The 25064-nt window shown below is 56.6% G+C and overlaps 3 protein-coding genes across 4 annotated transcripts; 2 read left to right on the plus strand and 1 right to left on the minus strand.

Annotated features, from left to right (window-relative positions):
* Positions 1-24223, minus strand: RHEX (regulator of hemoglobinization and erythroid cell expansion). Its single transcript, XM_050911274.1, is given in 6 exon segments — positions 1-1147; positions 1150-1204; positions 1500-1561; positions 1936-2043; positions 2941-3029; positions 24071-24223. Coding segments are annotated over 6 exon segments (546 nt in total). The 5' UTR covers positions 24154-24223; the 3' UTR covers positions 1-998.
* Positions 10196-14531, plus strand: CTSE (cathepsin E). The gene is given in 10 exon segments (XM_050911272.1): positions 10196-10254; positions 10915-11071; positions 11829-11856; positions 11859-11945; positions 12910-13028; positions 13121-13320; positions 13587-13709; positions 13803-13944; positions 14053-14151; positions 14367-14531. Coding segments are annotated over 10 exon segments (1179 nt in total).
* Positions 18558-23585, plus strand: RAB7B (RAB7B, member RAS oncogene family). 2 transcript variants are annotated; one of them, XR_007767730.1, is made up of 7 exons: positions 18558-18615; positions 19701-19762; positions 19914-20040; positions 20292-20507; positions 20905-21030; positions 21525-22059; positions 23551-23585. XR_007767730.1 is itself a non-coding variant. In XM_050911273.1 (6 exons), exons 1-6 carry the CDS (start codon positions 18604-18606, stop codon positions 21603-21605), a joined length of 624 nt encoding a protein of 207 aa, XP_050767230.1. In that variant the 5' UTR covers positions 18558-18603; the 3' UTR covers positions 21606-22297. The 2 variants fall into 2 exon arrangements, 1 of the variants encoding a protein (XP_050767230.1); XM_050911273.1 differs by lacking the exon at positions 23551-23585 and having other exon boundaries at positions 21525-22297.
* Positions 24224-25064: the final 841 nt, after the last annotated feature.

Genomic DNA, 25064 nt, shown 5'->3' on the forward strand with positions numbered 1-25064 from the left:
GCTCCGCTGGGTGCAGGCATCACTCAGGTGGGGAGAGGCTGACTCCTGCACCCAGGGCATTTGGTGCAGGGACAAAGCAGGAAAAGCAAAAGGTGGGAGACAGGGAATATCATCCCTCCCCACGAGACACAGAGGGATTTGACTTGCCTATGCTCACGTGGAGACCTGTGGTCCAGTCCTGTGCCCCTCACAGCCCAGAGGGACCAGCAGCCAGCCCAGATCTTCCACCCAAGGAGCAGGGATATAAATCCCCTGGGAACCCCTCGGCCGTTTGCCAGCTGGGCTGATGACTGCGACTTTCAGCTGGGAGAGGAAACTCCCCGGCAAGGCCACCCTCCTTCCCTGGCCCTGGCACCCCCCCGATGCATGGCCGGGGGGTCAAGCTGCCCGTGTGGCCACCCCGGCCCCAGCGACAGCTCTGAGGGCAATGGGACTTGGGAAGATTTTGAGCACCAAAGGAAAAGGGGTGCAGGGGAGGGCGATGAATCAGGGCTTGTCAGGCAGCAAGGGCAAAGCTGGCAGAGGAACTGTATTTAAAATTATTTTATGACAGCGATCAGCAAAGAAAGCATCATTCAGAGGAGATGCCAGCCAGTTTGGGTGGATATTTTGAAGAGCATTGTATTTCCCTCCCCGAACTACATCCCATTTTGAGGGGTAGGGGGGGATGTTTCATTTGCTTTCTTGAAATGAGAAAAAGGGCCATCACACAAAACTGGAGAGCACATTTCAGCCTGGGTAGGAGGAATGCCTCCCTGCGCCATCCCACGCTCAGCAGCCTTCAGGAACAGTGATGCATTTAAGTAAAATACCAAGCAAATTGTATCGGCGGGTTAGAGTGTTACAAGGAATAAAAGCTGGCAGGCGTCAGCCCGTGCCAGGCGCTGACCGAGGCGAGGGGAAGGGGAAGCCCTGGTCGCGCGGCTGCCGGGGGCTTCGGGCATCTCCCCGTCCCAGCGGCGGTCTAACCTGAAACCCCACCAGCAGCATCCCGGTTCTCACAGCTTCACCTCGGTGTACTCGATGGACTTGGACACCACGGGGCTGGAGCAGGGCCAGAAATCCGCTTTCCTCTTCTTTGGGTCCACGTTGACGTAATCCTCCCCAGTCTTCATGTTCGTGTAGTCCCTGGCGGAGCCTGGCCCACAGCTTTCCCCGAGAAGACCAGGGACGTGTAATCGAGGTTTTCTTCTGAGCGAGGGCCCTGTAGAAGCAGACGTAAACCCCAGCTCAGGCACCGGCATCCCCCGGGGGCGGCTTTGCCCTTGAACCCACACGAAGGTGTGCAGCCGTTCAAGGTGCCCGGTTGTGCCCAGGGATCTCCCTGGCCCCTGGGGATGCTTCCCCCTAAATGGGGAACGTTGTGTATGGCAAGTGACAACCATCACCCCAGCCTCACTGCCAGTATTTCAATACAGTTCAATGCATTTGCCCCCCCCGTTGCTGCTCTGTGGGTCTCGAGGATGCTTTTGGCAAAGGCTCTCTGCCCGCAGCCATACCTGCAGGCAGGAAGGGCCGCTGTCTGAGTCGTCTGAGGTCTCTGAAGACGTGTCACTGCTCCCTTAAAAACAGGAAACATTACCATCTCCATCGCTACTTGGGGGGTTAAAGGAAAAAAATAATCAGGGAGAAAAAGCAAATGCACTCGAGAGTGAAAACTGAAAATCTAAAAAGCATCAGTGTGATCCCTCCCCTCTTCATCCCCCTGCCCGTGGGGAACCGGGCAGGGAAAGCCCAGAGGAGGCAGGCGGCAACTGGAATTGCGAGCGGTTGTTGCGCCTGCCCTTCGCCCGGCCGCCTGCTCCCTCTTCCACCCCAAGGGCAGCAGGTGAGGGTCTTCACAGCTGCCTAAGGAAGAGAGTATCGCACAAATGCCATACCATACATTTATATTCATGTGCCAGGACAAAACCCTGTTGCTGCAGGATCCCTTACCCACGTAGGTCTGTCTTTGCACCCCTTCCCTTCCCACTGAAGAGGTCGGACGCTGCTGGGGCTGTGCTGCAGGGCTGCTGCTCGCCTGCTTGTCGCAGGAATGGCTGGCTGCAACCAAGAGACGAGTTAGCATCTTGCTCCAGCCCAAGACGCCGGCTGCGTCCGATGCACCCCATGCACCATGCCACACGGACCCCCACCCGCTCCCCGAGCCCCAGCACTGCCCCACAGCAAAGCCAGTTCAGCGCAAGCGCTGGCACAGCAATAATTATTATTATGTATTGGAGTGGGCAAATATCTATCAATTCAATTACTGAGATGATTAAGTGAGTGCCCTGTTCTCCTGCAATGAAAGACTCCAGTGCTAAATCACCACATCAGGGCCTCTTCCCGTGCAAGTTCGAAATTAGTTTGACCCACGGGGCCAAGCAGAGCTTGTTTATGTACGAATGTGGGCAGCAGTTTTGCGTGAAAGATTTTCCTGCTGGAAATTGTAGCTTCATCTGAATTAATATTTTGCGAATGGATTCTGATGGTATTTTTCCACCACTTTACTAACAAGAGCAACAAAAGAAAATGGTTTGGAACAACAAAAGGCTGTATAACCCTATCCGATATTGCCCACACCACTGATAGCTGCTCACACAGTGGCTGTTGGGGCAGCCTCCCCCGGCCGCAGCCTGGCCCCCCAGCACAGCGCAGCGATGCTGGGGGTCAGTCCCTGCCCTGACCCGATCCCATCCCACGCTCATGCCCGGCCCACCCGGGGGTCCGGCAGGTCCCTGGGGGGCCCCGGCTCCCGCGCTCGCCCCATGTGGGCTCCGCAGCGGCGCCGGTCGCTCCCCGGAGCGGGAGCAAGAACCAGACCCAGAACAAGGACTTGGTTGTGCTTTACAAACCGGGGGATGTTGAAGCTTTGGGCAAATGACTTTCACGCTCTGAACTGGACGACTGCGAGCAAGAATGAGGAACACAACAGGTAAAGCCAACAAGACAATAAATTACCTATTTTCCTGCTGAGCATAATGTAAAGTGTCAGCAAGAGGAGAGCGTATATGATCAAGGTGACAGCTGAGACGACAACAAGCACCCACCTGAACAAGAGAAAAATATTTTAAGTGAAAGAAATAACCAAATTATTTTAAATCTTTCAGGTACTGTTTGGCTGCCATTGCTTCAAAGCGTGTTTTAGACCAAGGTTTGCTGGTACAGTTTTTGGTTTGCTTTTTGTCTTTAAGGTAATGTGCCCAAAAATCTGGGGTTTCATTTTCAAAAATGACTAGTGCTCCTTACACTTCATTTTTGGGTGCCCGTCTTAAGAAGGGTTTTCGAAAGCCTCATTGCCAGCGGGGGGGTATGCACAGCGCTTGCTGGTAAGCGAGAAGTTACAAATATGGCTCCCGCCAAAATCACAAGCCCGTGCTGAGGCTCGCGCCTGTTTGTCTGCCAGCGAGAACGCGTAATTGCCCCCAGCACAGCAAAAAGCAGGCGCGGTGTCACCAGCGACGGGGGCTGCAGCATCCCCGCACTCTGCCGCTGCTCCCGGACACGTGGCACAGCATCCCTGCAGCCAGAGCCCGGCCAAGCGAGGACTGAGAAACTCAGCAGAAAGGCAGCCCGTAGCAGCGGTTATCTTTCCATCTTAGAGGGCCTCCCTTGCTGCAGGAGGGCTGCGAAGGGCTACCCACGGCTCTTTAGCCCGGGGCATTGTACTCACCACTCGCAAGCGTTCATCCTCCCTGCGAGGCGTCCCGGCGGTCGGTGTGACGCCCAGCGAAGCGCTGGAGGTCTCGGCGGGGGGGGGGGACAGAGAGAGGCAGCTAGCCCTGGTGGCAATCAACCAAAATGGTCCCGTTCAGCTTCACACCGCTCCACATCAACTGAAGATCAGGCTCGCCACTTGAAAGCAGTGGTCTGACATTGCAGGCGTAAAATAAAGGTACCCAGCCTTCCCTCTGCGCGAGGCTCTGACTGTGTGTGCGAGTCCTTCTCGTACGCACCCCTTACACAGCCACAGCCTCTCCTGCCATTATCAGTGAGCTTCAGGGTTTGATTCACCGCCGCCTTGGTCCTAGCTGATACTTGACCGGAGCTTCTGAGCTCCACCGCGGCGCTGATAGTAACAAGAACTGAAATTTGTTCTTCTTGCTTTAATCCTCTCTCGCGTTTCTTTTTTTTTTTTTTTTAAATCCACAAGAAATATTTGATAACTATATTCTGGAAAGAAAAACCCATAGAAGAAAGTAACCAAAAGAAGGCCACGGTTTGGTGTCAGGCTCTTGCATCAGTCAAGATCCAGCCAGAAAGGTCAGCAGCCCTTCAACACCTCTGCATTTGAAACACCTCGGATTTAATTCTAGGTGAGCGCTTAAATCCTGTTGAAGTTAAGGGGACTTAAGGCACATAAATCAGAAAACACATACACCTGAACCGGGCCCCTTGGCTCGGGACTTTTGGCCATAATACTGAAGAGATTTATAACAAAGGACGGCAATCGGGGGCATTCATTTTGTGAGCTTTCACTTGCAAAAAAGCATGTTAAATTTTCACTCAATGTCTATATACTTACTATTTATAAACAGCTAACATAGGGAGATATCTTCAACTAAAGCTTTGATACAATGATTAAAGGAGCCGTAATAATATGATTGATAGACTGATAGATAGATTGATAGTTAGAGCAAAGACATTATCCATCCTATAGATTAGATTCTATAATTTCCTCTATGACACATTTCTAAGAGTAATTCATCAAAAGCTTTTCCGATAACCTCACCAATCTCCTGTGAAATTCCACTTACCCAAACAGTTTGGGAACTGCCAAGCTAAAAGTCCATTTCTTGCTGGAATTTTCCCCCTCCCTTATTGAACTGATCTGTCCCCAAATATCCTTCTCAAATGGCTGTCATTCTTAAATGGCTCATTTCCTATTGTGGGGCAGGAGATGCTGCTGCCGCAGATAACAATCTGAAAAACAAGCTCTTCAAAAGGAAATTGCAAAATAAGACCCAAATCCAAATATCAGTAGCAGGTACCTTCTTTGCTGAGATGGGGTATGGTGAGATTGAAGAGATGATACGCATATGCGTATTGAAATATCTGTTTTGAAGATAACAGCTAGTAAGATGCTGGCAGCCCATATACTTTTTTGGTGTGTAAGGTAACTCGCTGTGAGCCTCGCTCCCTCCAGCCCCCAGGATATTAACCCTTTCTCAAGCAAGATGCCCTATTGAAATCAAGGCTTGTAAAGAGCTCCTACTCGGCTGGTTATCGAGTAGTGAATTCAAGACATCTACGCTCAATCTAAAGGTAAGCAAAATCACGGGAACGCCTCAAATTATTTTAATCCCATTTGAGTCAGGCCTTGCTGTCCCAGATTAAGGCTAAAGCTCAGGCTGGCGGCGATGCGCGCCTGCAGGCATCCCTCGGACGCAGACACCAAACCCAGCTCTCCTCCTGATGTACGACCCCTCTGCTTCCCAAGGCATCGCATGCAACGGCTGATGGAGTGCGATATCCAACGTGTTTTACCTGGGGGACCAGAGCTTTCCACACCTTCCCTTTCCCACAGGACCTGGGCAGCCAGGGCCTTGGAGGGAGCAGAATTAAGGACGTTTCAGCAGTATTTTTGGTGGCCGTGCAGCCGCAGGGGTCCAGCAGTGCAGAAGTGCTCGCCGGCTCAGTGCCGGATGCGGTCTCGCTCTACCCCCATAGCAATGGCAGGGACGAGCCCACACGAGGTTCCATGACGCTTCCCCTCTGTCAACTGGCTCATTTAAATATATTTGCTTTGTGTTTCTCTGCTTTTCTGCAGCTGCTTCTGATCCGGGGCTGGGGTTGCTCTATCCCCCCCGGGCGCTTCTCCTCGGAGGTGCCCCCGCTCTTTCTCCGTCTTCCAGCAGTTTTGTGCTAAAATGCAGCTGAGCTTTGTTGGAGCAAAGCGGCCCCCGAGGGCAGAGAGCTCTGCCCAGCAGCCGTGGCGCTGCCTCAGCCCCGAGCAATTCAGCTGCCACCCAAAAAGTGCTCTGGGTGCTTCCAAGTAAAAGTCTTCTATAGGGGTAAAACATTTTAAATCATAAGGGACATGGTCCCAGAGCCTGGCATGGCTTGGTGTCTGCTGGGGGGGAATGGGCCTCCACTCGCCCATTTTCTGGAAAAATTTTCTAGTCAGTAGTAACTTGTGGCATCACTTAATAACAGCAGGGTGCAAATGGCAGACTGGCAGACCCACTCTCGTCAGTCCGCAGCAGATTTGGGGAGCGCTGAGGCACTGCTCTGTAGGAGCTGATTTTGCAGCTCTCGCGCTGAGACAGCATTTTAGTGCGGGAGATGCCGCAGCCCGGCATCTCTTACACTTCTTCCCTGGCAGATGGGCAGGGAGTGAGGGACCCCCCTTCTCGCAGGGTCCCTGACTCATGGGGATGGTGCCCGCCAGCATTTAAACATCTCCATCACCCCCACGCTCCCATAGCGATCCTCTCCCGAGGAGATAACATCCTAGCATCTCAGTGAATCCCCACGGACTTTCTAAAGGCAAAGAGAAGACCGGCTCCTGAGAAGCACTACATACCCTCAGCTGCCAGGCGCCTTCGGGGTTCACCTCCAGGAGCTGCATCATGAGTTGGGGTCCCCTGCCAGGTCCCTGTCGTGGGCCAGTTGCTGCCCACATTTCCCCCCCATCCCCTGGGACCGCGGGGACCATGCCATCCATCAGCTCCATCACAGGGGGATTTCAGTCCTGCTTTACCCACAGCTTCTGTGCCACGGGTAAATATTTAACTGAAGCTTGCTCGTTTTTATTTTTTTTAAAAAAGCGAGTGTTTGTTATTGCAGGGTTTCATTCTTTCAAGTGCTCAGTGATGTATAAACAGATTAACAGGTGGAAGAAGTACTTGATAAACAGAGAAAAAAGGCTTTTCAGAAAATGCTACTTGGGTGCGATTTGAATCAGTGAGAGCTAATCGTGGAAGTGGCTAAACTAAAGGAAATATAAAAAAAGAACACAGATAACATATTTTTAGCCTGACAGTAGGTTTCTTAAAATGAGTAAAGTGCCGTACACTGAACCGGCGAGAGGCATGTTTTCCGCACAAGGTGCATAACCTATTTCTACTGTATCTGAGGGCAAGTATGTAAAGCTGGATGGGGTAAGATACACTTTATGACAGCTACTGCCTGGAAGCAATACAGGACTATATACAGGCCATATATTACTTATGAGACCTGGGATGTTCCAGTAGCTGGCAGTCACGTTTCATTACATTTCTACTGAACGTAAGCGCTTTTTCTGCTGTTTTATTAACAAGACAGATTCAAAGGCCCCCAGTCATATAAATAATTCTGCATGTTTGGCTCCGTCACTCTGGGCTCTCTCTGCCACATCAGGAGGTTTCGTAAAGGCAGCACGGATGCCCCAGGAGCAGGCAGACAGGCAGCACCAGGCAGGGACGGGCAGCACCAGGCAGGGACAGGCAGGGACAGGCAGGACCAGGCAGGGACGGGCAGCACCACGGCTGACCCCTGCCGAGGTGAGGGGCAGCGGGTATTGAAAATGGTGCAGCTCTCCCATCTGCATGTGCAGTGTATTTCGAACACTGAGGTACAGCTGAAAGTATGTATGAAGCAAAGCCTTTTTTTTCCCAATTTTCTGGACAAATACGGCCGAGTCTTGCATCGGCTCCCAAAAGAAAGAGAAAAAAAAACATTTTGTTTGACTTGAAATAAAACTTTTGGTTTACCTTTGTATTGGGTCTGGCTGAGATGGAGTTCATTTTCCCCATAGCAGCCCTCGCTGTGCTGTGCTCTGTGCTGGCAGCTAGAACGGTGTGGATAACACACCAGGGTTTTGGCTACTGCCGAGCAGTGCTCGCACAGCATCAAGGCTGTCTCTCCAGCATTCCCCCTCACCAGCAGCCTGGGGCTGGGCAAGATTTTGGGAGGGGACGTAGCCAGGACAGCCGGCCCAAACTGACCGAAGCGATATTCCATACCATATGACGTCTGCTCAGCATAAAAGCTAGGAGAAGGAGGAGGAAGGGGGGCATTTGTTATTTACGTTTGTCTTCCAGAGCAACCACTACGTGTACTGAAGCCCTGCTTCCCGGGAAGTGGCTGGACATCGCCTGCTGATTGGAAGTAGAGAATAAAATCTTTTGTTTTCCTTTGCTTTCGTGCGCGACCTTTGCTTTGCTTTATTAAACTGCCCTTATCTCCACCCACGAGCCGTTCGTTATATTTTCTCTTCCCTGTCCAGTTGAGGAGGGGGAGTGATAGAGCGGCTTTGGTGGGCACCCAGAATCCAGCCAGGGTCAACCCATCACAACCTTTAAGAGTTTGGGTTTTAAAATTACTTTTAAAATAACTAAATAAAAGTAGAAATAGATTTGCTTAACTTCAAAAATTTCTAAATGAAAGGTTTGCCCTCTTTATTTCTTTCATCTTCGTATTTTAATGCTGAATCTACGGTCACGAGTTTGCAGATTATTATGATCCAGTTGGGGATCTTTTCCACTAAATAAACTATTTCGCTTAAAGTGTTCAGCTTGTCTGTACTACAGCTCACACTCACGTTTATCTCAGAAGCCCAATGACCCTTCAGGCTGGATTTTCTTACAGGATTTTCAGGTTATAAACCATGTCCGTAACAATCGACTTGCTGCTTTCAGCTGATCTGGCACTTGCTGCAATTGCGTTTGTTTTAGGAAGTTTTTTTTTTAATCCCTTCTATGAATATATGATTAGGACAAGAAGGGAGGCCAGTACATTAAACTGCATCTTAAAAGGGAAATAAATAATAAGTTTGTATAAAAGCTACTCAGTAAAAAATACTGTAGCTACCAACCTGGGCACGGGGAAATGCAGGGAATTTGCATTTGACTTGGAAAAAAAGGCTGCATCTGCCATCAGCGTCAGCTCTGCCGTGCCCGGCGTCTCCGTGCTCACACTGAAGAAACCTTTGATAAGATTTTTTAAGCTTAAGCTCCCTGCAAAGCCGGGGAGAGGAGGGGCCCGGCAGCATCTCCCACGGATGGAGACACAAGAGCCCCTAACAGGAGACACGATCCGGCTCTTTCTCAGGCCATCCCCCATCAGCCGGGGCTGCATGTGGCCGTGTGGGGCTCCCGGCCCCGCCGGTACCTGTGCCTCACAGACAAGGACTTTAATTTCCAGGGGCGAGGACTTTAATTAGATAAAATGGACTAACTGGGATGAATGGAAAATTGATTAGCACAGTGCTAAGGGTAGAAACCCTGTTAATTACGTGAACGGTGCTCACTAGGTAAAACACCTCCCTTTGTGGCACCCATCACCAGTTATTATAGTGCCATAAACATGGAAAACAACCACAAGGATGACACAGCATCATCACAAGCCTTCCGCCGCGTGTCTGAGAGATGGCGGCAGCAAGAAAATCCTTGCCTCCCCCCGCTCGCCTCCCCTCCGTATCTGAAGGCTTTATTTGTTCATTAGCATTTTTTATTTGCATTCACAGAGGCTTAATGAGACGGCTATCCTGTGTTAAACAAAAATCAGCCACTGGGGAAGAGCCCATTAGTGGCTGTAAAGCAACATGTAACTGTCTCCCATGCAAAGCTGCTTCTTCCCAACCACACTTTGATGGCACTGACTGCTGTTTAAAAGGGAAAGTTGCAGATTCCTGAGCAGTTCATCACTGCTAATTAGTCTTATGCCTTTTAAAGTTTGTTCGGCAGCTGCCCGATGCTACGAACGCATCCCTTTCCTGCACCCCCCCTGCAGCTGTTGGGGTGTGGGGCACCCCACGGCCACGGGCAGGTCCCCGGGGGCGGCTGCGGGGCAAAGGAAAGGGGAAACGCTCCCCCAGAGCACTTGGGGGGGCTTCCACCGGCTCAGCTGGGCTGTGTGATTTCCAGTGGATACGGGGCTGGTGCTGGGACGGAGACCCCGTTCTGCTCCCGCTGCGGGACCTTCGCCACCCCCAAAAGCGGCTGGCGCAGCCCCCTGCCCCTGCCCAGGTCCCCGCGCACCACCCTGCTCTGCCATCACCAGCCTCTCGCCCACAAAAACAAACTTGACGCCGGTGCGCTCACTCTGCCTCGCCTGGGACGTGGCCAGTGATTCATTTCTACCGCCGAAGCCCTGTGTTGACATTGAAAGGAGCGTTATCGCGGGCGCTGGTACACGGGGGCGAGGGTGTACCTGTTGGTATAAGAACAATGCCGCGGTGCTGCCCGCACCCACAGAGCCCAGCCGAGGCCAGTGCTGCCACCGAGCTGCGGACATGAAGCACCTCCTCCTCCTCGCCATGCTCTGCATCTCCCTGGCCAGCGGCTTGAAAAGGTAAGGGGGTCCCCAGGGTGCATCCCAGCTCCCTGGGCTCTCGAAGGGGCTTCACTCCTAGGGTCCTGCCAGTGCCTCACGTGGCAGCGATGAATGGGCAGAGCTGAGCTCCCCCGGCACAGACACCCTGCGGCTGCACCGGAGTCCGGGGACCACGCGGTGCTTTGCTGGTTTGCTCCTGTCAGTCCGTCAGCTCCGTGGCTGTCTCCATCCCTCTGGGCAGACCCCGTCAGCAGCAGCGGGCTGCGGCGAGCTCTGCAGGATGAGGTGCTGGCTGTAGCCAAAATCCGTGCAAGCAGACGGGGCAGAAAATGCCGTCATGAATTCACCTTGGCCCTGGTCCCCTCTCCCAGCCTGAAGGTCTTTTTCCATCAGTCATGTTGAGCTCCTGCCCGTCCCATCGCTGCGAGCAGGCCGGCGCTGGGGCACGCATGCTCTCCTGCCAGCTTTGCCCTTGATTTGCTGTCTCCTAAAATAGATCAAGTCCCCCCGTTTTGCTGTGCCTTGGCTAGAAAGCGTTGTGGTGGGGGATGCGGGGAAGCAGTCTCTGGACCTGCATCCTGGTGGTGCTGGGACCCTCAGGGTGGACATGGGGACTGCAGGACATCGGCGGCAGCATCCACAGCCCCAGGCAAGTGACCAGGACCCTTACTCCCCCAGGGTGACCCTGACACGGCGCCGCTCCCTGCGGAAGTCACTGCGGGACCGTGGGCAGCTCTCCCACTTCTGGAAAGCCCACAGGCTCGACATGGTCCAGTACAGCGAGGACTGCGCTGCCTTCAAGGAGGTCAACGAGCCCCTCATCAACTACCTGGACGTAAGCATGGTGGCACCAAGGGCTGGGGCGTACCGAGTCCCAGCAGCGTGCCGCAGACACCCTGAAAGCACATTAGTTTGCATGAGCAGTCCCCAATGCCCAAATGCTTCCCATAAAGTCCCCGCCTGCTAACGGAGCACGTCTGCAGCCATTGCCCCAGCGTGCCAGGGCTCGCTGCCTGCCCGCTCCTGCCTGGTCCTTTGTTCCCGGGAATGTGACGATGAGAAGGGACAAGGGAGCACATTCATGGCAGGCGCTGCCAGCCCTCTCCCTGCCTGCTGCGCTCCCCGAGCCCGCAGTGCTCTCGCGCACACGGCAGGGAGACAGAGTTCCTCCAAAACTAACACGTATGACACACATCAGAGAAGACCCCACCACAAAGGACCCAGAGCCAGAGGTGGAGGGTGTTCCCCAGGCTCTTCCCATTCCCCGCAGCGTGAGGGTCCTGTCCCCAAAGCCCCTGCCGCTGTCTGCATCCCACTGATGAAGGTCCCCTTGGGGCCCAGCCCTCACGCTGAATCCAGGAGGAAGACGATGGCGCCCGCACCCGCCGTCCTGCCTTTTGTTCTCAGCTTGCCTCGTTGTTCCTTAAGTATTCGGCTCCTTTATTTCACCTGGCATGACGCAGCATGACAGATCATGTGCCAGCCATCCCCTGCACCGAACCCCATCAGTCCTCTGCAGACACCCTGGCACAGGTTCCCCTTTGCCAGGATTTCTTGGCGTGCCAGTAGCTAACAGCTCCGCTCTTTGCCAGATGGAGTATTTCGGGCAGATCTCCATCGGGACCCCCCCCAGAACTTCACCGTGGTATTCGACACGGGCTCCTCCAACCTCTGGGTGCCGTCCGTCTACTGCGTCAGCAAAGCCTGCGGTGAGTAGGGGCTCCTCGACCGGCTGTGTCCCCCCCACCAGCTGCAGTGGGATCCTGGGTGACACCCCTGGGGTGGCCCCAGAGAGGCTGTGGGGTCCCCAGCACACACAGCCCAGGGGTCCTGGGGGGACCGGGGACTTCCCCACACAGCTGAGCCCTCCACGGTACACACGGATAACAGAAATCCGGGAAGGGCAAGCAGGGGGGGAGCCTCAGCGGGTTTGTTTGCTCAGGCGCAGGCGGCGATCACACCACCAGCACCCAGCACCATCAGCCCGTGGGAGATATCGGACGTGCTCTTTAGGCCATTCTTATGGGAGAGCCTTTAAACAAACAAGCAAAGATGATAGCGCATAATATGGCTTGTCAGCAAGGGGCTGGGTGGCAGGAACAAGGCGGGCACAGAGAGCACGGCACAGCTCTGGGCTCGTTGCCCAGGGGCTCGGCGGGTGACAAGCACCGGGCTTGTTCAGGCTGTCAGTGATGAGCCAGCCCCAGTGAGTCCAGCCCTGCTGCCCCAGGACACGGAGCATCTCCAAGCAGGCCCAGGGCTTCTCGGGTGCTTCCAACAGAGCCCGAGCGGGGTTGGGGAAAATAGCTGGATACAGCAATGCCCATGGGGCTGCTTCTGTCTGTAGAACAGGAACAGCAGTGCTGATCTTCAGGTCTCATAAAAATATTGCATGAGCTAATCCTGCTCCCCTTAACAAACCTCGCATCTTTCAAGCAAATTGAAACGGGGTAAGTTTTATCCCTCCTCAAAATGCCCGCATGCCCTGTTGTCTCATGAGCAGCCCTTCCCCTCAGCAGCATGCCCGTGACGCAGGCATTTCGGCCATGCCATGTTGCCCCATCGGTTTGCTCCGAGGCTGGTCGCTGTTGCCGGCCGTGGCGGGGGTTCCTGGCATCCGTGACCACGCAGATAAATAGCATTTCTACTGACAGCTCCTGTCTCCTTCCCCAGCTCAGCACACCAAGTTTCAGCCATCACGGTCCAGCACGTACCAGGCGATAGGGACCCCCTTCTCCATCCAGTACGGGACCGGCAGTTTGACGGGGGTCATCGGATCTGACCAACTAGTCGTGAGTCATCTTTGGTTTCTCCTGCTCTGGACAACATGCCTGGGACTTGCCTACAGACTCAGCACCACCACTGAGCCTCCTCCTCCCCGCAGGTTGAGGGCCTCACTGTGAGCAACCAGCAGTTTGCAGAGAGCATCAGTGAGCCGGGAAAAGTCTTCCTGGATGCCGAGTTTGATGGGATCCTGGGGCTGGCTTACCCCTCGCTGGCCGTGGAGGGGGTCACCCCTGTCTTCGACAACATGATAGCACAAAATCTGGTGGAGCTGCCCATGTTCTCCGTCTACATGAGCACGTACGCACATGGCTTTGCTCCGGGCTTTTGCTTAGACTCAGGCATTGTTTTTAGGGAGGGCTGCTAAAATAAGGATGTTTTACTGAGACAGATAGTAAGGGGGTTTTTCTGGTCCTGTGCCAAGCATCACAGAGCTCAGGCCTTACAGGAATAAAGCAAATGACCCTAAGCATTTGTGGGAAGCGAGTGGGTATAAATCCACCCATTTAAAATGCAATGTGCAAAGTAAAAGAGAGGAAATCCCTCACGACGACTCCTCCCTCCAGGAACCCCGAATCCTCCCTGGGAGGAGAGCTGCTCTTTGGTGGCTTTGACACCTCTCGCTTCACGGGGACCCTGAACTGGGTGCCAGTCACCCAGCAAGCGTACTGGCAAATCCAGCTGGACAAGTGAGTGGTGCTGGGCAGGGAGGGAAGGGTTGGGCTGGGGCAGGGAAGCAGGACAAGTCTCTCCTGGTCCTTCTCTCTTTCCTCCTCCTCCAGCATCCAGCTGGATGGGACAGTGGCTTTCTGCACGGACGGCTGCCAGGCCATCGTGGACACCGGGACGTCGCTCATCACAGGTCCCACCACGCACATAAAAGAATTGCAAAGACATATTGGTGCCATGCCTGTGGATGGAGAGGTGAGAGCAAGGGTGAGGAGAGGAGGAGGGCAAAACCCTGGGACCCCCGCCCTGCCAGGAGGGACTTCCCATCGAGCAGCACCGCTGAGCTGCCTGGCTGTTTTGCAGTACTCCGTGGAGTGCAGCAACCTCAACGTGATGCCCAGCATAACCTTCACCATCAACGGGCTCCCCTACACGCTCAGCGCCCAGGTCTACACCCTCATGGTATGGCTACAGTTCCACCGGTGCTACCGTCCCCAATTCCCAATGGCTCCAGAGACAAAGGTGGCCCAGAGCCACCCCAGGAGCTGAGCCGCATGTCCTGGCAGGTGACAAGCCCCACTGCTTCGTGCACGGGACCCACAGTCACCATTCCTGCGTGTTCCCATGTGCACGAGGCTCTCGGGTTCGTCCCCAGCTTTGCAATTCTCCTTCCCCAGGAGTACAGCGACGGAATGGCCTTCTGCACCAGCGGCTTCCAGGGGATGGACATTGCCCCTCCCGCCGGACCCCTCTGGATTTTGGGCGACGTTTTCATCCGTCAGTTTTACTCCGTCTTTGACCGTGGAAATAACAGGGTGGGGTTGGCCCGCGCCGTCCCTTAGGGCTGTGGCATCCCGTGGGGCAGGAAAGGAACGGAGCCACCGGGCTGCTGCCCTCGGGCAGGGCAGGGGATTTCACTGCTGCATCAGTGTTGCTGGAGGTGATGAAGACACCCGGGGACCGTGGCTGAAGAGCCCAGCAGAAGTTCGGTCCACACCAGGAAGCTGTTTCATAATGAATATCAAAATGTCTTGAGCAGCTCTGTGATCTGCTTTGCAGATTCTCTTTTTTTAAATATGGGTCAATAAAAGCTTTAATAAAACAAAACCCACCATGCTCATGTTGTAATTAGCACAGCAGCAGCCCTGCAGATCTCAGTGGGGTTGCACTGGAGTGTTAAATCCTCCTTCTCCAGATCCTGCCCTTCTTCCTGGCGAGCTAAAAGCCTCGGTGCACCCACGGCACTGCCAGGGCTGCATGCCCGGTGTTACCAGAGTTTCCTTGCTCTGGAGGGAGCCTTGGTGGTGCAGGAGACGCTGGATCTGAAATGTCGGCCTCTGTGGTCCTTAGCTGGGATTTCCACATGGGCAGAAGAGGACATTTTGCCCAGGTAGAGCAAAAAGTCCCGGGAGGTGGCTGTGGGCACCCCCCAGCTCCCTGCCAGCCCGAGGCGACGGCTGCGGGCAGGGGCAGGGCAGCGGTTGGGGGAGCAGCGAGTTCACTGGGAAAATGTGTCGCTTCAGCAGGCTGAGCCGATGCGGGTAAACAAGAAGGTAACGAGGAGACTGGAGAGACCCTGGGGCTCTTTCTGTGCCACAAAACTCCCGGAACAACTGGTGATTTCCAGTGAATTTTGCTTTGATCCCCCGGGCACTTGCAAAGACAACGCGGCTGGTGGGTGCACAAAGGGAGAGAGGGCAAACCAGCTGCCGAGCTCTGCAGCCGGCGGCCGCGGGCTGGGCTGGCTCGGAGGGTGGGGGGTCCGGGGGGCTGCGGGGGGCTGCCGGCCACGGGGCTCCCTGCGAGTCACTGCGGCGCATGTGACTTGCTGATGGTGCAAGGGATGCAGGAGAATGCATCAGCAATCGTGGCTCATGCATGATGCATCCCGAGACACGCATGGAAGGCAGCGAGAAAGGGAAGCGCAGAGAAGGGTTATTTTTATCCGTGCCTTTGCTCAGTTTTCCTGGCTGACACTGAAGCGAGGCCCTGCAGCGGGCTGGCATCGAGGCTGAGGTGCCGAGGTCCCCATGGCCAAGGCCAGGCTTCATGCCTGCTGCATCTTTCCCAGACGGGAGCAGGCTTCAGGGTTGGGTCTGAGAGCGCTGGAAAATTCAGATCTGGTTGCAAACTTTGTGGCTCAGCCTTGTCGTTTGCAATAAAAGAAAATATCTGCCTTAGAAACATTGATTGTGCCACTGACCAGCATATGGTTTCTGTAACTGGTTCCTGTATTGACTTCACCTCAGCTGTGCTTTCCCCAGGCACCACGGAGCAGATAAGGTGCTGGGGCAGCTGGACAAAGGTCTCCTCTCCCTCTTCCAGCTTAACTCTTAGCATGCCAAGGTGCTGCTGGGCACCAGCCCATCACTGCAGCTGTAGGCAGCAGGGGAGCATCCAGCTTCCCCAGCACGATGAGGGACCACCCAGTGTCCCCAAACACTGGCCAGCAGCGAGAGGTGGCCCGGCCTGGACTTGACCGGGACTGCTCCAGTGCCGTGTGCCCTTGGGATCCCAGAGCATCCCGCATCTTCTTGGCAGGTTTTGCGGGGTTCCTCTCCAGCCCTCCTCCCCACGTGCGGCAGATGCTCAGGGGATGTTGCTCCAGCAAATACTGAGCATCCCAATAGGGAGCAACCCGGCTCCCGCTGTCCCCCGGGAGCAGAGGTGGCCGAACAGCCACAGGGAACACTTTAGTCCCTTGGACATCTTTTGCTTTCTTCCCCTTCCCTCACTCTCACTGCCCTGCGAGCCTTGCCGCAGGGAACAGCCCGTCCTCTCCTTGTCCACACGAGCCTTTCCTCTGGACGTGGCAGTCCGCAGCCTGTGTTTCATCATCTCCTAGCTGCGAGATCTTCCTCTTAGTCACAGGGCACAAAAACCACGCTTTTTTCCTCAGAATTGCTGACTTGGTGAAGCATTCAGGACAGGATTGTAGCTGTGGTTGCGGGAGCTGCTGAGCAACGTCTTGGCCATCACCTCCTCTACACCACTGCTCCCACTGCCTTCATCTGGGGTGAAGCTTGTACCAGGAGTGGTAAGGAGAGCAGGAGCTTTTGGAAAATCCCTCTTCTTGTGAAATCAAACAAAAGCTGGAGCCAGCGCTGAGCCCGGGCTGGGTGCCCTGGTTGGTACAGCCCCTCCTGCCTGAAAGCAGAAGTGGCTGTGGGCATCGGCTGTAGCAACGCAACCGCAAACCCCATCTCCACCGGCGTGGAAAGGCATTGATCATCTGACTGGGTGAGCAACCTCCATCCCACTGGGCTTGGAGGCACACACAGAGAGGAATGAGGGCAGAAGTAGTTGGGGGGGGGGGGAGGTTGGATAACAGAGTCTTGCTGCAAGGGCAAAGGTGAAGCAGCACACTGAAAATAGGCTGAAAACAGGGATTAGGAGAGACCTGCTCCAGGGAAACATCAGCCTTTTACCTGCCACCAGTGAGAACTGGCTCAGTTGCTTTTCCTGCCTCATCCTAGCTCCTCCCTGCGCTTGCCCCGTGGCGGGGGAAAAAACAGATTTTTCTGGCCAGACAGGTCCCGAAATTACACCTGGGAAGGAGGAGGAGGAGGGTTTGTCCTGCTGAGTGCAGCGATCTTCCCTGAGATCCCATAAGGGAAGTCTACAGAAAAAAAAAAACCCAAACCCTGCAAAAATGAGGGCAACCAGTAGAAAAGCAAAAGCCGGTGGCCTCGGAGGGACCCCCCGCCCGGGGACGCAGGGGGACCTTGGGTCCCCCTGCGTCCCCGGGCGGGGGGTCCCTCCGAGGCCACCGGTGGTTGTTGTTCAGGGTGAAGGAGCCAGGAGGGTTCACAGATGGGGGAGACACCCCGCTTTCGGTGCAAACCCCAAACCCTATCGAACGCTTGGCAAAGGCTCAGGACCTGCCCTTGCACTCCAGGGAGCACAGCTCTGCCTTTGCAGCCATGGCCAAGTGGGTTTTCCCGTGCCAAAGAGCCGTGGCCACCAGCCTGATGCTCAGAGAGATGGCCAGAGGCTTCCTCGGTTGCTCCATGGTGGCAGCTGAGATCCCTGAAATCCCACTTGAGGGTTGAACACATCCGAGCTGCCAACAGCTCTGGTTACTGGGGCTCCCATCCTGACGTGGTCCCCTCCTTTTAGGGTGCTCGTGGGATGCTGGCGTTGACCGCGGGTGCTGGGTGGAAGCCCCTAAGGACTGGGGGTTGCAGGGATGTGGCACGGTGTACCGAGGGGCTGCAAACGCTCCTGCTTCCCACCCTGCCCCTCTCCTGCCTGCAAAAGGAGACGAAACTACACAGAGCCCACAGCCCCATCAAAGGGACCCCTGCCCCTCCGCTCCCCCGTCTCTGCCAAACTGAGCCCCCAGCCCCACCTTGCTTGCCACCGTCCCCCCGCCGTCCCCAGCTCCCAGAGCCGCTTCTCCCATCCCACGCTATCGGAGCCGCCTGAGCAAAGTCCGGGGTGGCTCCCACGGGCTCCAGGGATGCTGCTGACAGCTCTGCTGGGGTTTTGTTCTCAGCCCTAAATAATTCCCCGGTAGGAACGCTGATAAGGGGTCCTGGGGAGGTGGGTAAAAGGTACCGGGGGATCCTGAGCAAGCGGAGAGGCCAAAAGTCAATCCCAAACCCCAGGGGATGAGGGGAGCCTTCTCTTTCCCCTATCAAACCCCGAGCAGGGGAGTGCCCGGCAGAGCCCCGGAGCCAAGGGAAATGCCGTGACATCCCAGCACCCGCCCGTGGTTCCTCCGCCAGCTCCGGCAGGATCTCGGCCCCTTTCTGCTGATGTCACGGCACGGGGCCCTGCAGCCGCCTTCCCCGGGGCGGCGGGCAGGCAGGAATCAGCGCCGGGGCCGGCCGCCCTTTCCTGGATCCTCCTCTCTCATCACTTCCCTCCCCAGGACGCCGGCTGGAACGGAGCCGAGAGCTTTGGCTGCGGATGCCCCGGCAGGTGAGTGCACAGCCCCTCCTGCCCCCGGGGCTGCGGCCGAGACCATGGCTGAGCAAGGGACCCCCGGAGCAACAGCCGGCAGGCAAAAAGGTTGGGAAACTCCATTTTGAGTTTAAATCTGCCTAGCCTCCGAGAAAGCTGTCCGGCGCTGGCAAAAGGACTGGAAAGTTTGTGCACGCTGAGACACGAGGCTCTGCTTGTGCCAAGGATGCTGCCCACAGCCGGGCTGGGGTGGCAAAGGGGGTGCAGGAGAGCCTGGACCCCACAACTGAGAGCCACCCTGGCAGGGGCGGTGTGCCAAGGGGGAACGGCGCAGGGCTGGCCAACGCATCGGGGAAAAATGCAGAGATGAGGCTGTCAGTAAGTGTTTCCATCTGCGCCTTGGCCGGTGCCGTGCCTGACGCTGCCACACGGACGGGGCTGCTGAGACCGCCGGAGGATGCTCTTCCCCGCCTGGGGAGGGGGTTTGCTGGAGGTGCTTGGGGCTCCTGCCTTGGGATGGCCAGGCACAGAGCACGTGGGGACACCAGGACATGTTGGGGATGCAGCCTGCAGGAAGCCTTTCGGGGTGCTCCCGGTCTGGGTGGCATCCCTGGGCTGTGCTTGGGGCACCCAGGAAAGTCCAGCTGGCCGTGGTCTTCTTTAATAAATGTAATTTTCCCCAGGATTCCACGTGTGTGCCAGGTTTAGGGGGAGGGATTGCACTTTAGAGGGAGAGGGAGAGGCAGGGAAGTTTTTCACAGCAGCTTTTAATGGTGATGATCTGGTGCGGCGCGGTAGCGTGTCTGGACGTGCGCCGGCATCTTGGGAGCTGGTCCCGGGCGGTGACGTGGGCCGGGCTCGGCACAGGTTTTTCTGCCCCCACCATTGCCGGGACGTGAGTGCAGCAGGGTACTGGCACGGCACAGACACGGTTCTGGCACGGTGCGGACACAGTGGTGTCCAGGGCCCCAGGACAGCCGGGGTGGGAGCGGGAAGAGGCTGGTGGGGAGCAGCAAGCTGCTCCCACACTTCCACCAGCACCACGGGGCTCACCGGGAGCCGGTCCCATCCCTGCAGCCAGGTGACCCCCTCTTGTCCTGCAGGGCCCGTCCATGGATGCCAGTAAGAAGGTGGATCTGAAGATAATTATCATAGGAGCTCTGGGGTAAGGAGCGGCAGCGGTGATGGGAGGGAAGCCCCACGTGTGCGCCGGCCCGGGAGCCTGTGGGTGTGCAGCCCCCGTCCTTGCTGCGACCGACCCCCTGAGCCGGGCTTTGCAGTGCAAATCCTCACCCACGTCCCTTCCCTCCTGCCAGCGTTGGCAAAACCTCCCTCCTGCACCAGTACGTGCACAAGACGTTTTACGAAGATTACCGCACCACGCTGGGCGCCAGCATCCTGACCAAAGTCCTCGCGGTGGACAACACCCCCCTGAAACTGCAGGTGAGCGGGGCTGGGGCTGCCCGGGCTGCCCGCCCCGATCCCGCAGGCACGTGTGTCCCACCATGTCCTGCTGTCCCCAAATGCCTACTGGTGTCATGAGGCTGGATTTGCAGCCCCAAGCATCCATGAACTACACTGAAATCCCACATGAGTTTTAGGGGCTTGGCACTCCCTGAAGCTGGTCCCCTGAGCTACAAACACCCCTGCCGCTCGTGTCGTGTGTCTGTACCCATGCCCTTCTTCTGCCCTAGATCTGGGACACGGGGGGACAGGAGCGATTCCGGTCCATGGTGTCGACCTTTTACAAAGGCTCAGACGGCTGCATGCTGGCCTTCGACGTGACGGACAGGGAGTCCTTTGAGTCCCTGGACAACTGGAGAGATGACTTCCTGGAGAAGGTCATTCCAAGGGAGCAAGATTTCCCCATGGTTGTGCTGGGGAACAAAATAGACATCTGTGATCGCCAGGTAAGGGTGGAGGAGAGAGAGTGGGGTGCGTGGATTGGGACGCCTTAGTGCCCCAACAGCTTACGAGCGCGTATCCTTTGCCTGCAGAACCAGCCTTCTTCCCATGCTCTCATGAAAATCAGGGCTCCCAGGCAAGGAGCTGCTGGGCACCCGGTGCTGCCGCCCCCGCCATGCCTCTCAGAGGGCATAAGCAGCATCCCCCTGCTGCCCTTCGCGGCAGAGACTCTCCCCACTGAAGGCAGCAGGAATTAAGCATCTCAGCTGCCTGCACTGCCAGCATCCTGCCCTCACCCAGCAGCGCCTGGATGGGCGAGGAGGGTCCCCTCTGCCAACTCTCCAGCAGCTACGGGCAGCCCTGTGCGGGGCTGTGTTGTGGCTCCATCCTTCGTTCCCGCAGGTACCCAAGGAGATTGCCTCAGCCTGGTGCAAGGAGAAAGACATCCCCTATTTTGAAGTCAGTGCCAAAAACAACATCAACGTTGCAGAGGCTTTCGAGACCCTCGCAAAGCAGGCGTTAACAACGGTGAGCATCGCTCCTGCACCAAGCCTGTGCCGGCAGCAGGGATTCGGGTGGGAGCTGGACTCAGCCGACCCCCGGAGCTGATCTGACAGACCCTCCCAGCCCACCCTCTGATGCAAAATAGCTTCTATTTATAATGTGTAGGAGAGCCCCAGGAAAGAGAAATGCATCAGTGTTTGATTTCTTAAAATAGATCTTAAACCAGTCAGAAAAGAATAAGAATTGCTATTTCTCTTTGCCCACGGGGATGGGAACGGGGCGTGCGGCACTGCACAGCGCGCCAGCACTGTCCTCTAGTGGCCATCCCACGGGGACCTTCGTGTCCCCAAGCCAAGCAACCCGGGTGGCCCCGCTCCTCGGCTGAGCCGAGTGGCTTTTCCCTGGATTTTGTCTTTAATCACGAATCGGGACTGAACCTGTGCTCCCCAGTCCTTCGGTCCGCTCAGGCTGGCTCTGAGCAGACGTCACTCACCCTTTCTCTTCTCTGTTTTTTCCAGTATAAAGGGATTTTTGAGAGTTATTTAACCGACTCCATCAAACTCACTCCCAACGACAAGCCCAAGAAGAGCTGCTGCTGACCCTGGGCACGCTGCTGTGCTCCAGGCTGTCTGGTGCAAGCACAGCCCAGGCGTGCTGGACCCCACGATGCCCAAGGCTGGAGCCCTGCCCGGGGGGGTCCGTGCCCCCGCCCGCCCCAGCCCGGCCGCAGAGGCTGGCCAAGCCAGGGCACAGGACGGCTGCCGCTCGACGCGCGGGGGCCAGCTGGCTGCGCACCCCGGGGCTTGCTGCTTCCCACATCTCCGGAGCTGCTCTCCTAAACCAGCAGCCTCCCAAATGGCCGCTGCGTCACGGTGGCCCATCCCCCTCGATCCGCTGCCGTCTGGCACCCAAGCGGGCGATCCCCCTGCAGTGACGGTGCCAGGGAGCTGGGCAGTGCTCCTGATGCCTTTCCAGAGACCATGACCTTGGCCCCGCAGGTGACCCTTCCCGGCGTGTGGACTTGGTGGCCCTGCGGCACTCACGGTGCTTGCGGTGCGTACGGGCTGTCCTGGGGGGAGAAGTGGGGCTGGTGGCCATGGCACAGGTCTGAGAGCAGCTGGGTCCCCTCCCGGGGTCAGCCGCTGTGGATGTAACCATTCCGTGCCTCAGTTTCCCCTGCTCTCATGCATACCCCCTGTCAAACACCTTCCACCTCCCGCCTCACTGGTGAGGATCCTCGGTAAAGCACTTTGTCAGGGATTCTTTTTTTAAAAAAACGAAATTAAATATTTCATTTTTATTTATATATATGTGTCACAAAATGCTCCTGTGGTCTGGCAGCAGAAGGATGGGGTCGGGGCTCCAGACTCTTGCGCAGTCCCGTGGGCCATGCCCCAGACTTTCCTCCGGCGAGGCCAGCAGCTCTCAGCCTGTGCCAGCTTCTCGGGGCAGTGGGATGCATTTTGGGGCTGGATTTTTTTTTCCAGTGCAAATTTTGGGTCAGGGCAGAGAGGAGGCATCTGGGGCGTTGTGCAAAGTGGGTGTGCAGTGGTGGCATGGGGGCCTGGCCGGGGCGGCTGGCGGCAGAGGGAGCCCGCTGGGAGCTGAGCCGAGTGCCCGCTTCCCTCCTTGCATCCATCCCGCTCTGGCTCGGGCACCTTTGAGAAGCTGTGTCGAGGCACAGGCTGGGGCTGGCCAGCAAGGTGGCCATGGCTACCCCGTGCCACCTTCCCCGAGGCCTTGGGAGCCGCATCCCTGGGGCTGCAGCACCCTGCTCGCTGCAGAGCCGTAGGGATGGATGGACCCGAGGAGACCCCCAGCCGGGCACCCTGCCCCGTAGGTCTCCACACCACCTCCTGCCCTCTCGCCACCCTCCTTCAGACCCATCCACGCCGACCGCAGTGGTCCCGCAGAGCTTCCCAGGGGCTGTGGGGGCTCTGCCCTGGCATCACCCGGACCTTTCCATGAGCAGCAGCCCCACCGTGGCTGTTCGCCACCCAGGACCGTGGAGCTGTGCCACCAGCTGGGGACAGCACCCATCGGTGGCAGTGGCAGGGCACGGGGCTGGCAGGTGCGTGCAGGCAGGGTGAAATCTGAGCGAGGGCTTGGCACGGGGGGCGCGGGGGGCCACAACGCTGTAATTAGACTGCCAGTCTCCGGAGAGGCACGTAGAGATGTTCCCACCCTCCTCCTTACACAACACTCAGCCTGTTTATTTGGGCACCAGGCCGGCGAAAGGATTTGTCCCTTAATATTGGGAGGAGAGGGGCATTAACTATTTCCTCCCCGAGCTCCGCACGCCCTCTCCCCCTATATCCCCTGAGGCACCTCCCCAGTGCCGGCTGGTGCAGCCCCAGACCCCAGCCAGGCTCTGCAGCCTGCCCGGAGCCCCCCTCATGCCCGGGATCATGCAGCTCCCATCCCGGCACAGCTCTGGGCTGAGCATCAGCCAGTGCGCTCGGCCAGGTCTGTTTGGACAGTGGGTGTTAAGCACCGTCTGTGTCAATAGCGATATTCTTTCTAATTACACCCTTTCTCCAGCAGCTCTCAGTGCTGGATACAGATGCAAACTTGATCCGTTTTATTCCAGCAAGCAGCAATTTGGACACCCAGAGCTGAGCAGGTCAAGCAAACACACTCAGCGGAGCGGGTGCTCCCTCGGCCGGGGCTGAGCAGCCGCTGGCACGTGCCCAGGGCTGCCGCGGGTGCCGAAGCCTGTGAGCGGCGGGAGCTGGAGCCAGGCGGGAGCTGCAGGCTTGGCTCGGGGTCCACCTGCAGACCGGGCTGCTCCGGCAAGGCATGGCCAGGAGCGTGTTGCAGCACTCATTCAAGCTGGGGTCAGACCTTCGACTGCAAGCACAGCTCACTCCAGAGCTCTTGTTCAGACTCTGAGATGCTGGGCTCGAACTGAGGGAGATGGAGTATAGCAGGGCCCGAGCACTTTGTGTGGCCACAGAGCATCATTCCAGACACAGGAATTAAGACTGCATAAGACATTGCAACCTTGGAACTTGGCAGGATCTCTAATGGCATCACCACCCTACAGAGACCCCGGCTAACGCACCTTGCAGATGTGCAGCACCACGCTGGAGCCGACCGCAGCCATCCAGCTTTTCTTCTCCATCCATCCCTCCCGGGTCGGAGCATCGGCGTGGTCCTGCTGGCCCTGCAGCCCTGGGACAGTCGGGGTCGCTCCGGGAATCCTCCCTCCAGGAAGGCCAGGAGACTGCATGGGGTGGCACCGCGCCAGGCAGGATGCTGGCAGGAGCAGCCAGAGGTGCTAAGCTGGTAATACAATCCTGCGGCCGAAACTTGATAAAGGACAGGGGGAGGTTTGTAACGCGTGGGATTAACAAGGTCAGCTCAAGATTTTCTCAGGGTGAAAATCAAAGGGAAAAATATTTGCCTTGTGTGACTCAGTGAGTTCCTGCGCAGCCCGCGGTACCAGCTCACCCCGGCGGAGGGCCTGCCCCACGGCAATAGTCAAGAAACCACATCAACCTGAGCTCTTGCCCTCCCGCTGTCCTACCCCACGCTGCCGTATTTAATAAGTCAAAGATACCTTCCAGCCGTGATGCTGGGCTCTGCGCTTCGCTCAGCTTGGCCAGCACAGCCAGGCTGCACCTCTGCCTTTACAGGTTTTCATTCACTGATCGAAGTACGTGTAAAAATCAGTAAAACCCCAGCCCAAGGACGCTGATCACCGAACAGAAACCATCCCTACCCTGTCGGGACGTACAAAAGAGCTGCCATCGGTATTTGCAGAATTAGCAGAATACTGACACTCACCCTAAATCCTTGACTCTCAGCTGCAGATTGCTTCAGTGCTTCTGAGGTTTAATTACTCCTAAAAGCTCTTCCACCCTCCGCCATCCCATGTGCTCTAAAAATGCAGCGTGCGCTCCATTTTATCTCGTGTAACCAGACTGGTTGAGTTCTGACTGGTTCCAGGTGTGGGAGTCTGGTTAGAGCCTGTGGATTTGCATTGCAAACTGCCTCTTTGCCGGGCTGACAGATAGCGGCTCCTCTGCAGCTCCCTGCCTGCAAACACGTCCCAG

Source organism: Gymnogyps californianus, chromosome 27 (assembly GCF_018139145.2).
Source record: "Gymnogyps californianus isolate 813 chromosome 27, ASM1813914v2, whole genome shotgun sequence".
In the NCBI taxonomy this organism is placed as follows: domain Eukaryota; kingdom Metazoa; phylum Chordata; class Aves; order Accipitriformes; family Cathartidae; genus Gymnogyps; species Gymnogyps californianus.